Raw genomic sequence first — 15,573 nt, forward strand, 5'->3', positions numbered from 1 at the left:
GCTAATATTTAATGACTCCGCGTTTCAGAGTTTTAGCTTTGATTTTTAGCATTATCCTGCTTCTTATCCCCTTGCTAACATCTTATCAGATCAGATCAGTCACTCAGTCGTGTCCAACTCTTTGTGACCCCATGAATCACAGCATGCCAGGCCTCCCTGTCCATCACCAACTCCCGGAGTTCACTCAGACTCAAGTCCATCGAGTCAGTGATGCCATCCAGCCATCTCATCCTCTGTCGTCCCCTTCTCCTACTGCCCCCAATCCCTCCCAGCATCAGAGTCTTTTCCAATGAGTCAACTCTTCGCATGAGGTGGCCAAAGTACTGGAGTTTCAGCTTCAGCATCAGTCCTTCCAAAGAAATCCCAGGGCTGATCTCCTTCAGAATGGACTGGTTGGATCTCCTTGCAGTCCAAGGGACTCTCAAGGGTCTTCTCCAACACCACAGTTCAAAAGCATCAATTCTTCGGCGCTCAGCCTTCTTCACAGTCCAACTCTCACTTCCATACATGACCACAGGAAAAACCATAGCCTTGACTAGACGAACCTTTATTGGCAAAGTAATGTCTCTGCTTTTCAATATGCTATCTAGGTTGGTCATAACTTTCCTTCCAAGGAACAAGCGTCTTTTAATTTCATGGCTGCAGTCACCATCTGCAGTGATTTTGCAGCCCAGAAAAATAAAGTCTGACACTGTTTCCACTGTTTCCCCATCTATTTCCCATGAAGTGGTGGGACCGGATGCCACGATCTTCGTTTTCTGAATGTTGAGCTTTAAGCCAACTGTTTCACTCTCCACTTTCACTTTCATCAAGAGGATTTTGAGTTCCTCTTCACTTTCTGCCGTAAGGGTGGTGTCATCTGCATATCTGAGGTTGTTGATATTTCTCCTGGCAATCTTGATTCCAGCTAGTGTTTCTTCCAGTTCAGTGTTTCTCATGATGTACTCTGCATATAAGTTAAATAAACAGGATGACAATAAGTTCAAGCTGGTTTTAGAAAAGACAGAGGAACCAGAGATCAAATTGCCAACATCTGCTGGATCATGGAAAAAGCAAGAGAGTTCCAGAAAAACATCTATTTCTGCTTTATTGACTATGCCAAAGCCTTTGACTGTGTGGATCACAACAAACTCTGGAAAATTCTTCAAGAGATGGGAATACCAGACCACCTGATCTGCCTCTTGAGAAATTTGTATGCAGGTCAGGAAGCAAGAGTTAGAACTGGACATGGAACAACAGACTGGTTCCAAATAGGAAAAGGAGTTCGTCAAGGCTAACATTTTAAGGGGAAAACAAATCATGTGTTTTGAGGCACTTCAAATCTAGTTTTGTCATGTGTCCCAACAAGACCACAGTAAACTTATTTTCTAGTTCCTTAATAGCAGCCCTCTGCCAGATCTAAACCCAGATTCTTTCTGTCCTGTTATCAGCAATTATCCCAGGAAAAAAAAAAAAAAACACCTGCAGATTGATAGATAACCTTTCAGAGATTCTGTCCTCTTCAGAATCTTAACCCCTCTTGTCTGTGCTGACAACTCCTAGATTTGGAAGCATTCACAGCCCTGTGAAGACTTAAAAATATATATTTTATCTGGGTTTATAACAAATATATCATATTTATAACAAATAAAAAAATCATTTTTATTTTGTTATATTTTATATGGATTAATTTGGTAAAAATACAAAATTGTAGTGTTCTGTAAACTACATTCCCTCTAAAACCAAAGTCATTCAATGAGTAATACATTCTTCTAGCTCATTAATTTGTACTTTAAACAGTAAAAATTGCAAAATGCTTTTGAACTTATTTCATAATTTCTAATACCACATACATGATAATAATACAATTATTATGAAAGTGGATTATTTTTCAGTTTCAATAAATTTAAAAATCACATGAAATAATAATGCTGGCTCAGATGCCCTGTTTGAAGGATTTCACATCTCTACAAGATTTAAAGTGTGATTTTTCTGTTTTTGAAAGTGACAGAAACTACCTATTTATTTTTTTATTTTTTTAAATTTTATTTTATTTTTAAACTTTACGTAATTGTATTAGTTTTGCCAAACATCAAAATGAATCCATCACAGGTATACATGTGCTCCCCCTCCTGAACTACCTATTTATTTTTGAGTGACTATGCAGGAATGAAACATGAAGAAAAGAATAGAGAGGCACCAGCTTCATGATAGTGAAGCATATAGTTTCAAAGATACAGTGAGAGGTGGGTTTTTTAGTAGATCAATGTTCCTGAAAAAATGAGCTGAGAAAGAAATATCTAACTATTGTACTAGGTGTTAAATTCTGAAGTATTAAATACAAATATAAAATTCTGAAATAAAAATAGTGATGTGTATAAAAACAGGAAAATAAATCCTCATCCTTTTTGTATATAAAAAGAATGTTACTGTTGGTTATATGGTTTAAATTATTAAATGAATACAAATGACTGAATTGTATAATAAATTAGGAGTATAATATCACGAGCATTAACTAATTGTCAATTAAAATTTTAGAGTACCATCTTCCTCTAGTCTATTAATTTGCATCTTCAATGAATATAAGGAATTATATTTAAGAAAGTGTGAATCATATTACTAGAAAATTTATTAATCCAGGATTTCCACATAATCAATTTAAATAGTTATTGTTAATGTATTTCTAGTTCTTGTATAAATAATCAAGTAGTAACAAATAATACTATATAATTGGCCAAATATCTTATATATTATTGATATTACAACCTGCTAGTTATGAATCAGGACAAGAATTGGTTATGAATTTAACATTAGAGTGTAGCTAGTAAAGTCAAAGAGTTAGTTGCTCAGTCATGTCCAACTCTTTGCAACCCCATGGACTGTATAGCCCACCAAGCTCCTCTGTCCATGGGATTTTCCAGGCAAGAATATTGGAGTGGGTTGCCATTCCCTTCTCCAGGGGATCTTCCTGACCACTCCAGTATTCTTGCCTAGAGAATTCCATGGACAGAGGAGTCTGGTGGGATACAGTCCATGGGGTTGCAAAGGGTCAGACACGATTGAGCAGCTAACACTTTCACTTTATTAGCCATACTCTAATGTTAAATTCAGAACCAATTCTTATCCTGACTCATAATTATCAGGTTGTAATTTGCCCCTAAATATGTTTAAATAATGTATGCAGATCCATCTTACTTTCCTAGAGGTTCATATAATCAACCCTTTTCCCGTTTTAATGTTTCATTGTTAAACTCTTTTACTATATTCCATTTAAAACATTTTAAAAATAAATGTCTCTCTTTAATGATAGCCATATTTTTAAAAAATTATTTTTAAAATTTAAATTTATTTTTTAATTGAAGGATAATTGCTTTACAGAATCTTGTTCTATAAGCTTATTGCAGAGTTATTTATCATGCCCCTTGTATTGAGAAAAATAAGCGATATATACCTCTTCATTCAACATGTTTTTTATTTTTGGCATTCACAGGTCCCTGAAATTTCTGATGAACTACCCAACTTGACTAATCGATATGCTGCTTTCTTGTCAAGAACAGAAAGAACTACTAAAGTGTCAGATATGGTAAGAACACTTTTCTAACCAAATGTATTTGTAATTTAGGAATCGTGAGGAGACTATGTAACATACATTATATTAGGACCTGAGAGTGGTACCTGGTGGCCTGCTGTAACATCTTCAGCTAGTGTGAAACTTCTGTATTTGTAAAGTTCAATGAAATTCTTGAAGTTAATCAGAAGTCTAGCATTGCTCCAGGAGAAAATATTATGTGCAATATTTCCTTTAGGGTCAGAGAGAATCCATTCTTAGGACAAATAGGAAAATTCAGCTTGTCTGTGAAGTGGAAAATTTACTTTAAGCTCAAATCAATTTACTCGTAAGTGCAAATATTTACCCATTTCAGTTTGAATCTCTCTTGAAATTTCAGACTCTTGAGCAACATTTTTTATCCCTGTTAATCTGTATTTTAAACTGTGTTGATGTGAACCTTGCTACCTGAATTCCCCTTTTTTTATAAATAGCTAATATTGAATAAATTTAAATAAGGCAAGTATGTGAAGTTTAAAACTATATACTTAACTAACTCATTCAAATTAAATTTATTAAAAGATCAAAGTGAAATTTAAAGTTAAAAAGTTAGAATTGTATGTAAGATATTGTTAAAATAAATTTTTATAGAAATTAGACTATCACAGGATGTTATTAGTGACAAGAGCAAAATAGGACCATTAACCAGGTTTTAAAGTATAGCCAGTCAAACCAGAGAAGTAGTATGGCTTGCTGAACTAAAATTCTACTGGGTATATAATGCCAAGAGTTCATTTACTGTGTTTTTGAATGATGAAGTAACTTACAAGTATGGGAAGAACTCATTTAAATGAAGTACAAATGCAAGCCTAGTTAAATACAGCTGTGAATGTTTAGGAATTTATAGAAATAAAATTAATTTGGTAAGAGTCATTCATGAATAGACTTATTTTTTTCTAAAACATTAGTTGACTGAATCTGAGAGATGGAGTCAAAATTAGCATTAGATCTAGCAGTGTCTTGACATTTAAGAAATTCTCATAATTGTTTTAGCAAATTATTTCTTCATCTTGAGGAATTTGTGGGTTGTGCTGTGATTCTCACGTGAGTCATTGTTATACATACCTTTGGATCCATTGTTGAGTATGTCATGAGTAATTTATTACTAATATAAAGCTTTTTAGGGCTGCCCTGGTAGCTCAGTTGGTAAAGAATCTGCCTACAAAAAACACTGCAGGAAACCAGTGTTTGATCCCTGGGTTGGTAAGATCCCCTGGAGAAGGAAATGGTAACCCACCCCAGTATTCTTGCCTGGGAAATCACATGGACAAAGGATCCTGGCAGGTTACAGTCCATGGGGTCGCAAGAGTCAGACATGACTTAGCAACGAAGCCTCTATAAAGTTTTTAAGCTTTGGAATATTTAGAATGGATTCAGAGTTATTTCTATTGTAGTATTATAGCTACTAGGAAAAGCCAATGCAGATTTCTGAAGGTAATGCGTAGGAATGTATATGTAAATGTTACACCTTATGTTTGTAATGAAAAAAAAGATGATCGAGAGATCTGTTCTAGAGAAAGATGAGTTGCCTGCCAGTTGTTTTTACCTAACTTATGCTTGCCTTTTTTACCTTTTATCTCTCACTGCGTTTGAAAACTCCTTTTTATTTTAAAAATAATTTGTATTGAGATATAGTTGATTTATAGTGTTGTTAGTTTCAGGTGTACAGCAATGTGACTCAATTATACATGCATCCATTCTACTTTTAGATTCATTTCCCATATAGGCCATTACAGAGTATTGAGTAGGGTTCCTTGTGCTATACACTAGGTTCTTATTAATTATCTATTTTGTATATAGTAGTGTGTATGTGTTAATCCCAATCTTCCAATTTATCCCTCCCCCCCTTATCCCCAGTAACCACAAGTTTATTTTCTACATCTGTAACTCTATTTCTTATTTGTAGATAAGTTCATTTTTAGCCTTTTTTTAAAGATCCACGTATGAGCAATATCATATACTATTTGTCTTTCTCTCTTTGACTTACGTCACTCACTATGACAATCTCTATGTCCATCCATGTTGCTGCAAATGACACTATTTTGTTTTTTATTGGCTGAGTAATATTACATTTTATATATACGTACCAGATCAGATCAGATCAGTCACTCAGTCGTGTCCGACTCTTTGCGACCCCATGAATCGCAGCACGCCAGGCCTCCCTGTCCATCACCAACTCCCGGAGTTCACTCAGACTCACGTCCATGGAGTCAGTGATGCCATCCAGCCATCTCATCCTCTGTCGTCCCCTTCTCCTCCTGCACCCAATCCCTCCCAGCATCAGAGTCTTTTCCAATGAGTCAACTCTTCACATGAGGTGGCCAAAGTACTGGAGTTTCAGCTTTAGCATCATTCCTTCCAAAGAAATTTGTACCACATCCTCTTTATCTGTTCCTCTGTTAATGGACATGTAGGTTTCTTCCATGTCCTGGCTATTGTAAATAGTGCTGCAGTGAATATTGGGGTGCATGTATATTTTTGAATTATGTTTTTCCTTGGATATATGCCCAGGCATGGAATTGCTAGATTATATGGTAGCTCTATTTTTAGTTTTTTGAGGAACCTCCATGCTGTTCTTCATGGTGAATTTACATTGTTACCAGTAGTGTAGGAGGGTTCCCTTTGTTCTAGACCCTTTTCAGTCTTTATTGTTTGTAGATTTTTAAAATAGTATTTTCATTTTTTGGCAAGAGACACTTGCATTTAAAAGTATGGTTGGGATTCAGTTTATCCAAAAAGCAACATAGTTTAGTCACATAGAATTCTTTGGATTTTGAATCCTTTCTACAAATGAGAATACCTTTCAAACATGTGGGTATATAATATGTATCTAGTGAAAAATTCAGATTATTGATTTCAATATATCAATATTGATCTCAAACATATTGATAAAATAATTGGATTAATTTTAAAATTTTCTTATCAAATAAAAATATTAGACCATTTACCTCCTATATGTTTATATTTTATATATATGTATGTGCCACAGTCTTGAAGGAATGCATATAGTTTAATTTTCAATATATCACATAAGAGTTTTGCATCGGATCAGATCAGATCAGTCGCTCAGTCGTGTCCAACTCTTTGCGACTCCATGAATCGCAGCACGCCAGGCCTCCCTGTCCATCACCAACTCCCAGAGTTCACTCAGACTCACGTCCATCGAGTCAGTGATGCCATCCAGCCATCTCAACCTATGTCGTCCCTTCTCCTCCTGCGCCCAATCCCTCCAAGCATCAGAGTCTTTTCCAATGAGTCAACTCTTCACATGAGGTGGCCAAAGTACTGGAGTTTCAGCTTTAGCATCATTCCTTCCAAAGAAATCCCAGGGCTGATCTCCTTCAGAATGGGCTAGTTGCATCTCCTTGCAGTCCATGGGACTCTCAAGAGTCTTCTCCAACACCACAGTTCAAAAGCACCAATTCTTCGGCGCTCAGCCTTCTTCACAGTCCAACTCTCACATCCATACATGACCACAGGAAAAACCATAGCCTTGACTAGATGGACCTTTGTTGGCAAAGTAATGTCTCTGCTGTTTTGCATAAAGGTATTTAAAAACCCAGACTTCTGGTATCATATGAAAGAACATATATGTACACATATATGTCTGTATCTCCCTTTTTTTTTACAAGGTCCCAATGAAATAACTTTGTAAAAAAACTACAATATAAGCATTAGTTGAATATAAAAAGACAAAGATATTGAAAATATGATAAATTGAAGCTAGACACAAGCCAAACATCTGTTTATTAGGCATTCCAGGAGCAGAATGCTAGGATGGTAGTTGGAAGTATTTGATGTAAAAAACAGTAAGTTATCTTGAAGGGAATAAAGACATGTCTTCAATTAGAAGAGCTCAACAAAATACCACAGACAGATTTTCAAAGACATTTATTTTTTTCACATTTTCTTGCATTTTCAGAAGACTAAAAATAAAATCCCCTTGAAGCTTCCCCAGAGGAAATTAATGGGGTCACCTACAATGGGATGAGAAACATACTGTTACCAACACTTTCTCATCAGGATTAGAGTCTTTTCAGAGCAGGGAGTGATGGAATAATATTTTCTAAAATTTCTAAGAGGAGATAATTTTGGACATATTGACAGAATTCTGTTTCTACCCAAAGTTTCAATTAAATGAAACAAGAAAATAATTTTCTGACATGCAAGAGCTTGGAAAGCTTAGTAATTCCACATCCCCATATGTGAAGATGGTCCAGCAGAATTAAAAAAAAAAAAAAAAAAGGGAACAAGAGAAGGGTGACATAAACATTCAGAACATAAATTGAGAATTTCTGGATGAAGTAGAGAAAAGTGGAAACAAATTAATAAAGAAGACATTTTTAGTTCATGCTTGGGACATTCTTCCAAAGTCAGGGGTTTGGTGACCACAGAATTTCATTTACTTCTCTGTGTGTTTGGCTGAACTATTTGATTTGATAGGAAATTATATTGATTGATTTGAAATCAATCTGTATACATTGCAGAGGACTTAATTATAGTATAACAATATAAATATTAGAAACCTTAATATCATCAATAAAATAATAGATCAAGAAGTGTAAAGTAGGAGACGGTAGGATATGTTGGGTCTTTTGTTTCATAGTGCAGAGCTAACATGTTATCAAAAATCGACAAATAACAGTATTAAGCCCTTCCTTATATTCAATTTATAATGGTAAAATCCAAAGAAAAAAATCACACCTCAAACTAAAAAACACAATTACTATTAATTGTGTTTATTATTTATTGTGTGAATTATTTCTCGGACTGGAACCAGGGAGAGGTTGAGGATAAATTTATTATTCATTTTGGATTCTTGTATTGATTTGATTTTTATTCATGATGTGAAGATATTTTTAAATAAAAGTAGAAATAATACTCCTGATTTTATAATGAGTATGCATTTGGAATGGTATTATTACATACTGGTGTCTGTACTGACTCATTTCTCTGCAAACAACCAAAATTCTAGATAAAATAAAAACAAAAGATATTTGTGAATGCTTCCAAGAATTAGAAAGAGAGGAGGAGTACACAAGCTAAATTAAGGAAGGACCCAGAGTGGCAAGTAGAGCACTGAAGCCAACTCTCACCTCGAGGGTGTTTGCCAAGCTAGATGACCTTGAGTTTTTATTTGTACAGTCTCAGAGACCTCCATGGAGAAGGCAATGGCACCCCACTCCAGTACTCTCGCCTGGAAAATCCCATGGATGGAGGAGCCTGGTGGGCTGCAGTCCATGCGGTCGCTAGGAGTCGGACACGACTGAGCGACTTCACTTTCACTTTTCACTTTTATGAATTGGAGAAGGAAATGGCAAGCCACTCCAGTTTTCTTGTCTGGAGAATCCCAGGGACGGGGGAGTCTGGTGAGCTGCCGTCTCTGAGGTTGCACAGAGTCGGACATGACTGAAGCGACTTAGCAGCAGAGACCTCCAGAGAAAGAAAGAAACCTAGGCAGGTTAAGAGTAAAATGCAAATAAGTCTACGTTTCTTACACACCAAAGAATTTAAAGGAAGTCGGCCAGTGTTAAACTTTTTGCTATAGAATGTGTGTTAGGGGAATAAGCCCTGAAATCCTGAACATTTCACCTTCATTTAATGAGGTGAATTGTTAATACAAAATACCTGCCTGTTACAGATATTAATGAAATAAATTTTATTAATGAAAATAAGAGCTAGTGCTTATAATATGCTTGTTCTATTCCAGAGACCATTTCAAATATAAAGCATGGTACTCATTTGAATATTATAATTATGGCCATCTTTAAAAATGAGGAAACTGAATTTAAAGTTTTTAGTGGCAGAGTGGTAATTTCAAACTGAGGCAGTCTATCAATAGAATACACTCCTTTAGGGATCTTTTTCTGCTCCTTTCCTCTAACTTGAAGAATTAGGCTTAACTAGAATAAATATGACAATACAATAAATGATTTTTGTGATTTAAGACCAAAGAGATATGACTGTAAAGATCTCAGACATATTATAAAGGATAGAACTTTTTTTTTAATGCAAAAGAAAAAAAAAGTTATGTTTATTAGAAACTGATGGAGGATTCAGCATTATGAAACAATAGTGAAGTTAGTAACTTTCCTCTAGTTACTGAGGCCAAAAATTAACTAAGGAATATCTCTTTAGTGGGAAAAATCATTGGAAGAATTTGATGTACTTTCTTAGATTGAGTCATGTCTCAGAAAGTGGCATCATTTGGTTAGTGGCAACCTAGTATAAAAAAATCACAAAATTATACCATTTTATAAAAATGAACAAATGAAATACATTAGAATTGCTTGCTGAACAGCTGCGCTACCACTTTTATCAGTTGATAAATGGTTTTATAATACAGTTGAGAATGAAGGACATTTTAAAAGTAAATTTCAATTTTTGTTTATTCCTATATTAAATTTATGTTCATTTGATTTTTAAAATATTTTGAATATCATCCCTGAATAAAGTTTAAGAGCAAGTGCTTTGGCATCAGGGATATGCTTTTCAAGTCTCTAAATCTATTTTTTCAAATGTTAAATAGTGATAATAAGTAGGCATACCTGATGGAGTCATAGTAAGAACTAAGTGTTTTACTGCGAGCAACACCCATTTCCTTGTGTTACCCATAGTAAGCTATAAGTAAGTTAGCTATAAAAATTGTGAATGGCAGGGTTATGGCTCAAAGCTAAGTAAATACCGTTTCAAAGCCTGTACTCTCTTTTCATCTTTTTATAGTAATAATGAGAATATATTAAAATATGGTAATATCTTTTGCTTTTTATATTTCCTTGTGACATTCACCTTCTGCAACCAGAGGCACCCTCTATCTTGCATGGTATTGCTGTGTCAGGAATGCAAAGCAGCAGAAAGAATAAATGTTCAGCTTTTTACTTTGGAAGCATTTCTTGAAGCTCATTTCAGAGACAATAGTTGTGGGGGCCATGGCTTTATTTGTTGCTGTTCAATTGCTAAGTCATCTCCGACTCTTTGTGACTGCATGGACTGCAGCCTGCCAGGCTCCTCTGTCCTCCACTATCTCCCAGAGTTTGCTCAAATTCATGTCCATTGAGTCGGTGATGCTATCCAACCATCTCATCCTCTCTTACTCCCTTCTCCTCCTGCCCTCCATCTTTCCCAGGGTCTTTCCCAATGACGTGGCTCTTTGCATCATATGGCCAAAGTATTGGAGCTTCAGCATCAGTCCTTCTAATGAATATTCAGGGTTGATTTTCTTTAGGATTGACTGCTTTGATCTCTTTGCCGACCAAGGGACTCTTGATAATCTGCAGCATTGCGACTCGAAAGTATCGGTTCTTCAGCTTTATGATAGAGCCTTAAAAATAATGAAAAATATTTTCTAATTTTCAATTTCCTTTAAATATTCTAGAGCTAGAGTTGGCTAAGAGGTCCAACTTCTATATAAATTAGCTATTTATGGATAAAAAACTCAAAATCTTAGCATATAATAAAAATCTTTCATTACTCACCGACAAGTTTGCAGGTCTGCTAGAGCAGCTTACTTCAGGCTTCAGGTTTGCTGGGGAGATGCTGCTTCACTGATGACATTTCACTGGGGTCGCTCTTAGGAGCGGTGGGAGGGGGCTAGCTGGAGTATGAGAAATTGAAGTATGAATTTGACTTCATATCTGAGAGCCTAGGAGGGTGTCTCCTTTCCTTATATTGGGTGGGTAGCTGCTGCAGACATTGGAGAAGGAAATGGCAACCCACTCCAGTGTGATTGCCTGGAGAATCCCAGGGACGGGGGAGCCTGGTGGGCTGCCGTCTATGGGGTCGCACAGAGTCAGACATGACTGAAGTGACTTAGCAGCAGCAGCAGCAGCAGTACAAGGAATTGTGGATAATGGAGAACCCAAAAAGTCAAAGAGGGAACACTAAAGTATCATGGAACTAGTGACAAACAATGCCACCACCCTTAGACCTTGGGGAGCAAAGAGAATAGACTGGAATTAACAAAACTCGAAATCTTAGAGACCTTTTAAGGTGATTTAAGTTTGTGAAGCGGATGCGCAGCTCAGCTGATGCTAGTGGCTCAGGAGCTCCAAAAAAAAAACAAAAACCCTTGGGTCTGGGGCACAGACCTTGTGATCATGGAGATGGTAAAAATATGTTAGAAATGAGTTTCAGCTGAAATCCATAAGAATCAAAGTTATTCTGACTAAAAACTGTCTTCTTTTACTTTCAATCTTTCTTTTCTTACAGTATCTCACTAAACAGGGATAGAAAGTTCTTAGATTTTTACGTAGGTTTTAATGTTTATTTTATTGGATGCTAGTTTGCTTGTTGGTATCTTATCATTTACTGAACTATTGGAGGAAAGCGCCTTAAAGTGAATTTTCTTACTGCAGGCCCATCAGTGCAAGTAAAGGTTTTTAGGAAAACGATTTCTGACATACTGAAGAGGAAGTCAGGCACAGTGCACTTACATACTTTCTCTTCTTCCATTACATTTTAAAGTCTCTATAAATTTTTCATATAATTGTCTAACCTCATTAGTTCAGAAAATGGCCTTGTTATGCAAAGGAAAGAACAAGGGCTGCTGGATGCCATATTCCTCAAAGCACAGAAGGATGGTGAAGGAAACTGTTAAGCAAGATACAGTGTAATAAATCAGATTCTAGTAGCCTGCTCCTTGATTGCATGCCATTGCCTGTCAGTACCTACACAGATTGTAAGAAGAATGCAGTTCTGCAGTTTTATATTAGTTATTTTAATTGTCATACATAAATGTCAGAAGCAAATAATAACTTTATGAAGAAATGATTTTTTTCTTTCTCTTTGATAAAAAATTTTGCATGTTCTATGTTTTGAGGATAAAATCTGTCTTTAAAGATAACATGTTCATTTAAAGTGATCAAAATGACTCATACTGTACATAACCTCTGCTACTGCTGCTGCTAAGTCGCTTCAGTCGTGTCCGACACTGTGGGACCCCATAGATGGCAGCCTACCAAGCTCCGCCGTCCCTGGGATTCTCCAGGCAATCACACTGGAGTGGGTTGCCATTTCCTCCAATGCATGAAAGTGAAAAGTGAAAGTGAAGTCTCTCAGTCATGTCCACCCTCAGTGACCCCATGGACTGCAGCCTTCCAGGCTCCTCCATTCATGGGATTTTCCAGGCAAGAGTCCTGGAGTGGGGTGCTATTGCCTTCTCCGATGTAACCTCTGAGACTTAAGCTGTTTGTGGTATTCATTCCAATCTGATTCCTACATTTTATATCAACTAGTCATTGTTTTATAGCTTATATGAGAATTGAGGGTAAGTATGTTAAAACTGATATGGAAATGACTGATAAAGACCTTAACCCCATCATTTAAGTCCTTGATGCCAACATGACTATATATGCAATCCTACATATGGTAGAGTGATGGCATTAATACCACTGAAATCTCTGTATAGTAAATTCACAACTAATGAAACACAACATTTAGAAATTGACTTCAATGTCTAATTATTTTAGGAGGCACATATTCATGAGTTATAAACCATTTTAGTATATTTAAGTGTTTAAGAATTCATCTTTTTTCAATATTATCTTCATTGATGAAGAAAGCTATAGCCTGCAATGCTGGATTTATTTATAGAAATTTGATTTCACTGACGTGGCTAGCATAGTCATCTTTTGACCAATTCAGAGTATTAAACTTTTGAGTATGTGATCATCATTATATACAAAAATATGTATTTCTATTTGGATTTCTAGAGGTAAACAATAATTCCATTCTATTTTTTATAAATCTCTAAGAGAAAAGGCATTTTTCCATCACATAAATTTACAACATAGGTACACATACCATTGTATTTGTATCATCACCACAAGCATATAGGAAACAAATATAGAAAAGTCTTAACAGGTCATATAAGTTTAAATTATATTAATGGAAAAATAGAAAAAGAGGGGAAAGGAAAAAGGACAGAGATGTACAAAGGAACATAAAGAAGAGAGATAATGGGAAGAAGTACTCACATGGTAAAGTTATAGTTTTGGCCACAGCAATCAGAGCAGAAAAAGAAATAAAAGGAGTCCAATTTGGAAAAGAAGAAGTAAAACTCTCACTGTTTGCAGATGATATGATCCTCTACATAGAAAACCCTAAGGACTCCACCAGAAAATTACTAGAATTAATCAATGAATACAGTAAAGTTGCAGGATGTAAAATCAACACTCAAAAATCCCTTGCATACCTATACACTAATAATGAGAAAATAGAAAGAGAAATTAAGGAAACAATTCCATTCACCATCGAAACAAAAAGAATAAAATACTTAGGAATATATCTACCTAAAGAAACTAAAGACCTATATATAGAAAACTATAAAACACTGGTGAAAGAAATCAAAGAGGACACTAATAGATGGATAAATATACGATGTTCATGGATTGGAAGAATCAAGATAGTGAAAATGAGTATACTACCCAAAGCAATTTATAGATTCAATGCAATCCCTATCAAGCTACCAATGGTATTCTTCACAGAGCTAGAACAAATAATTTTACAATTTGTATGGAAATACAAAAAACGTCGAATGGCCAAAGCAATCTTGAGAAAGAAGAATGGAACTGGAGGAATCAACCTGCCTGACTTCAGGCTCTACTACAAAGCCCCAGTCATCAAGACAGTATGGTACTGGCACAAAGACAGAAATATAGATCAGTGGAACAAAATAGAAAGCCCAGAGATAAACCCATGCACCTGTGGACACCTTATCTTTGACAAAGGAGGCAAGAATATACAATGGATTAAAGACAATCTCTTCAACAAGTGGTGCTGGGAAAACTGGTCAACCACTTGTAAAAGAATGAAACTAGAACACTTTCTAACACCATACACAAAAATAAACTCAAAATGGATTAAAGATCCTAAACGTAAGACCAGAAACTATAAAACTCTGAGAGGAGAACATAGGCAAAACACTCTCCGACATACATCACAGCAGGATTCTCTATGACCCACCTCCCAGAATATTGGAAATAAAAGCAAAAATAAACAAATGGAACCTAATTAAACTTAAAAGCTTCTGCACAACAAAGGAAACTATAAGCAAGGTGAAACAACAGCCTTCAGAATGGGAGAAAATAATAGCAAATGAAGCAAAAGACAAACAACTAATCTCAACAATATATAAGCAACTCCTACAGCTCAATTCCAGAAAAATAAATGACCCAATCAAATGGGCCAAAGAACTAAACAGACATTTCTCCAAAGAAGACATACAGATGGCTTACAAACATATGAAAAGATGCTCAACATCACTCATTATCAGAGAAATGCAAGTCAAAACCACAATGAGGTACCTTTTCACGCCAGTCAGAATGGCTGCAATCCAAAAGTCTACTAGCAATAAATGCTGGAGACGGTGTGGAGAAAAGGGAACCCTCTTACACTGTTGGTGGGAATGCAAACTAGTACATCCACTATGGAGAACGGTGTGGAGAAAAGGGAACCCTCTTACACTGTTGGTGGGAATGCAAACTAGTACATCCACTATGGAGAACAGTGTGGAGATTCCTTAAAAAACTGGAAATAGAACTGCCTTATGACCCAGCAATCCCACTGCTAGGCATACACACTGAGGAAACCAGAATTGAAAGAGACACATGTACCCCATTGTTCATTGCAGCACTGTTTATAATAGCCAGGACATGGAAGCAACCTAGATGTCCATCAGCAGATGAATGGATAAGAAAGCAGTGGTACATATACACAATGGAGTATTACTCAGCCATTAAAAAGAATACATTTGAATCAGTTCTAATGAGGTGGATAAAACTGGAGCCTATTGTACAGAGTGAAATAAGCCAGAAAGAAAAACACCAATAGAGTATCAGATCAGATCAGATCAGATCAGTCGCTCAGTCGTGTCCGACTCTTTGCGACCCCATGAATTGTAGCACTCCAGGCCTCCCTGTCCATCACCAACTCCCGGAGTTCACTGAGACTCACGTCCATCGAGTCAGTGATGCCATCCAGCCATCTCA

At 36.0% G+C, this 15,573-nt stretch overlaps 1 protein-coding gene across 5 annotated transcripts in view; it reads left to right on the forward strand.

Moving 5' to 3' along the window:
* STPG2 (sperm tail PG-rich repeat containing 2) overlaps positions 1-15,573 on the forward strand; it is a 625,295-nt gene that overhangs the window by 149,117 nt on the left and 460,605 nt on the right. For all 5 annotated transcript variants that reach the window (XM_070791177.1, XM_070791180.1, XM_070791176.1 and 2 more), the window contains one exon: positions 3,470-3,562. In XM_070791177.1, the coding sequence (XP_070647278.1) occupies positions 3,470-3,562 (93 nt within the window). The remainder of the gene's footprint in view (positions 1-3,469; positions 3,563-15,573) is intronic.

The sequence above is a fragment of the Bos indicus genome, chromosome 6, assembly GCF_029378745.1.
Source record: "Bos indicus isolate NIAB-ARS_2022 breed Sahiwal x Tharparkar chromosome 6, NIAB-ARS_B.indTharparkar_mat_pri_1.0, whole genome shotgun sequence".
Taxonomy (NCBI): domain Eukaryota; kingdom Metazoa; phylum Chordata; class Mammalia; order Artiodactyla; family Bovidae; genus Bos; species Bos indicus.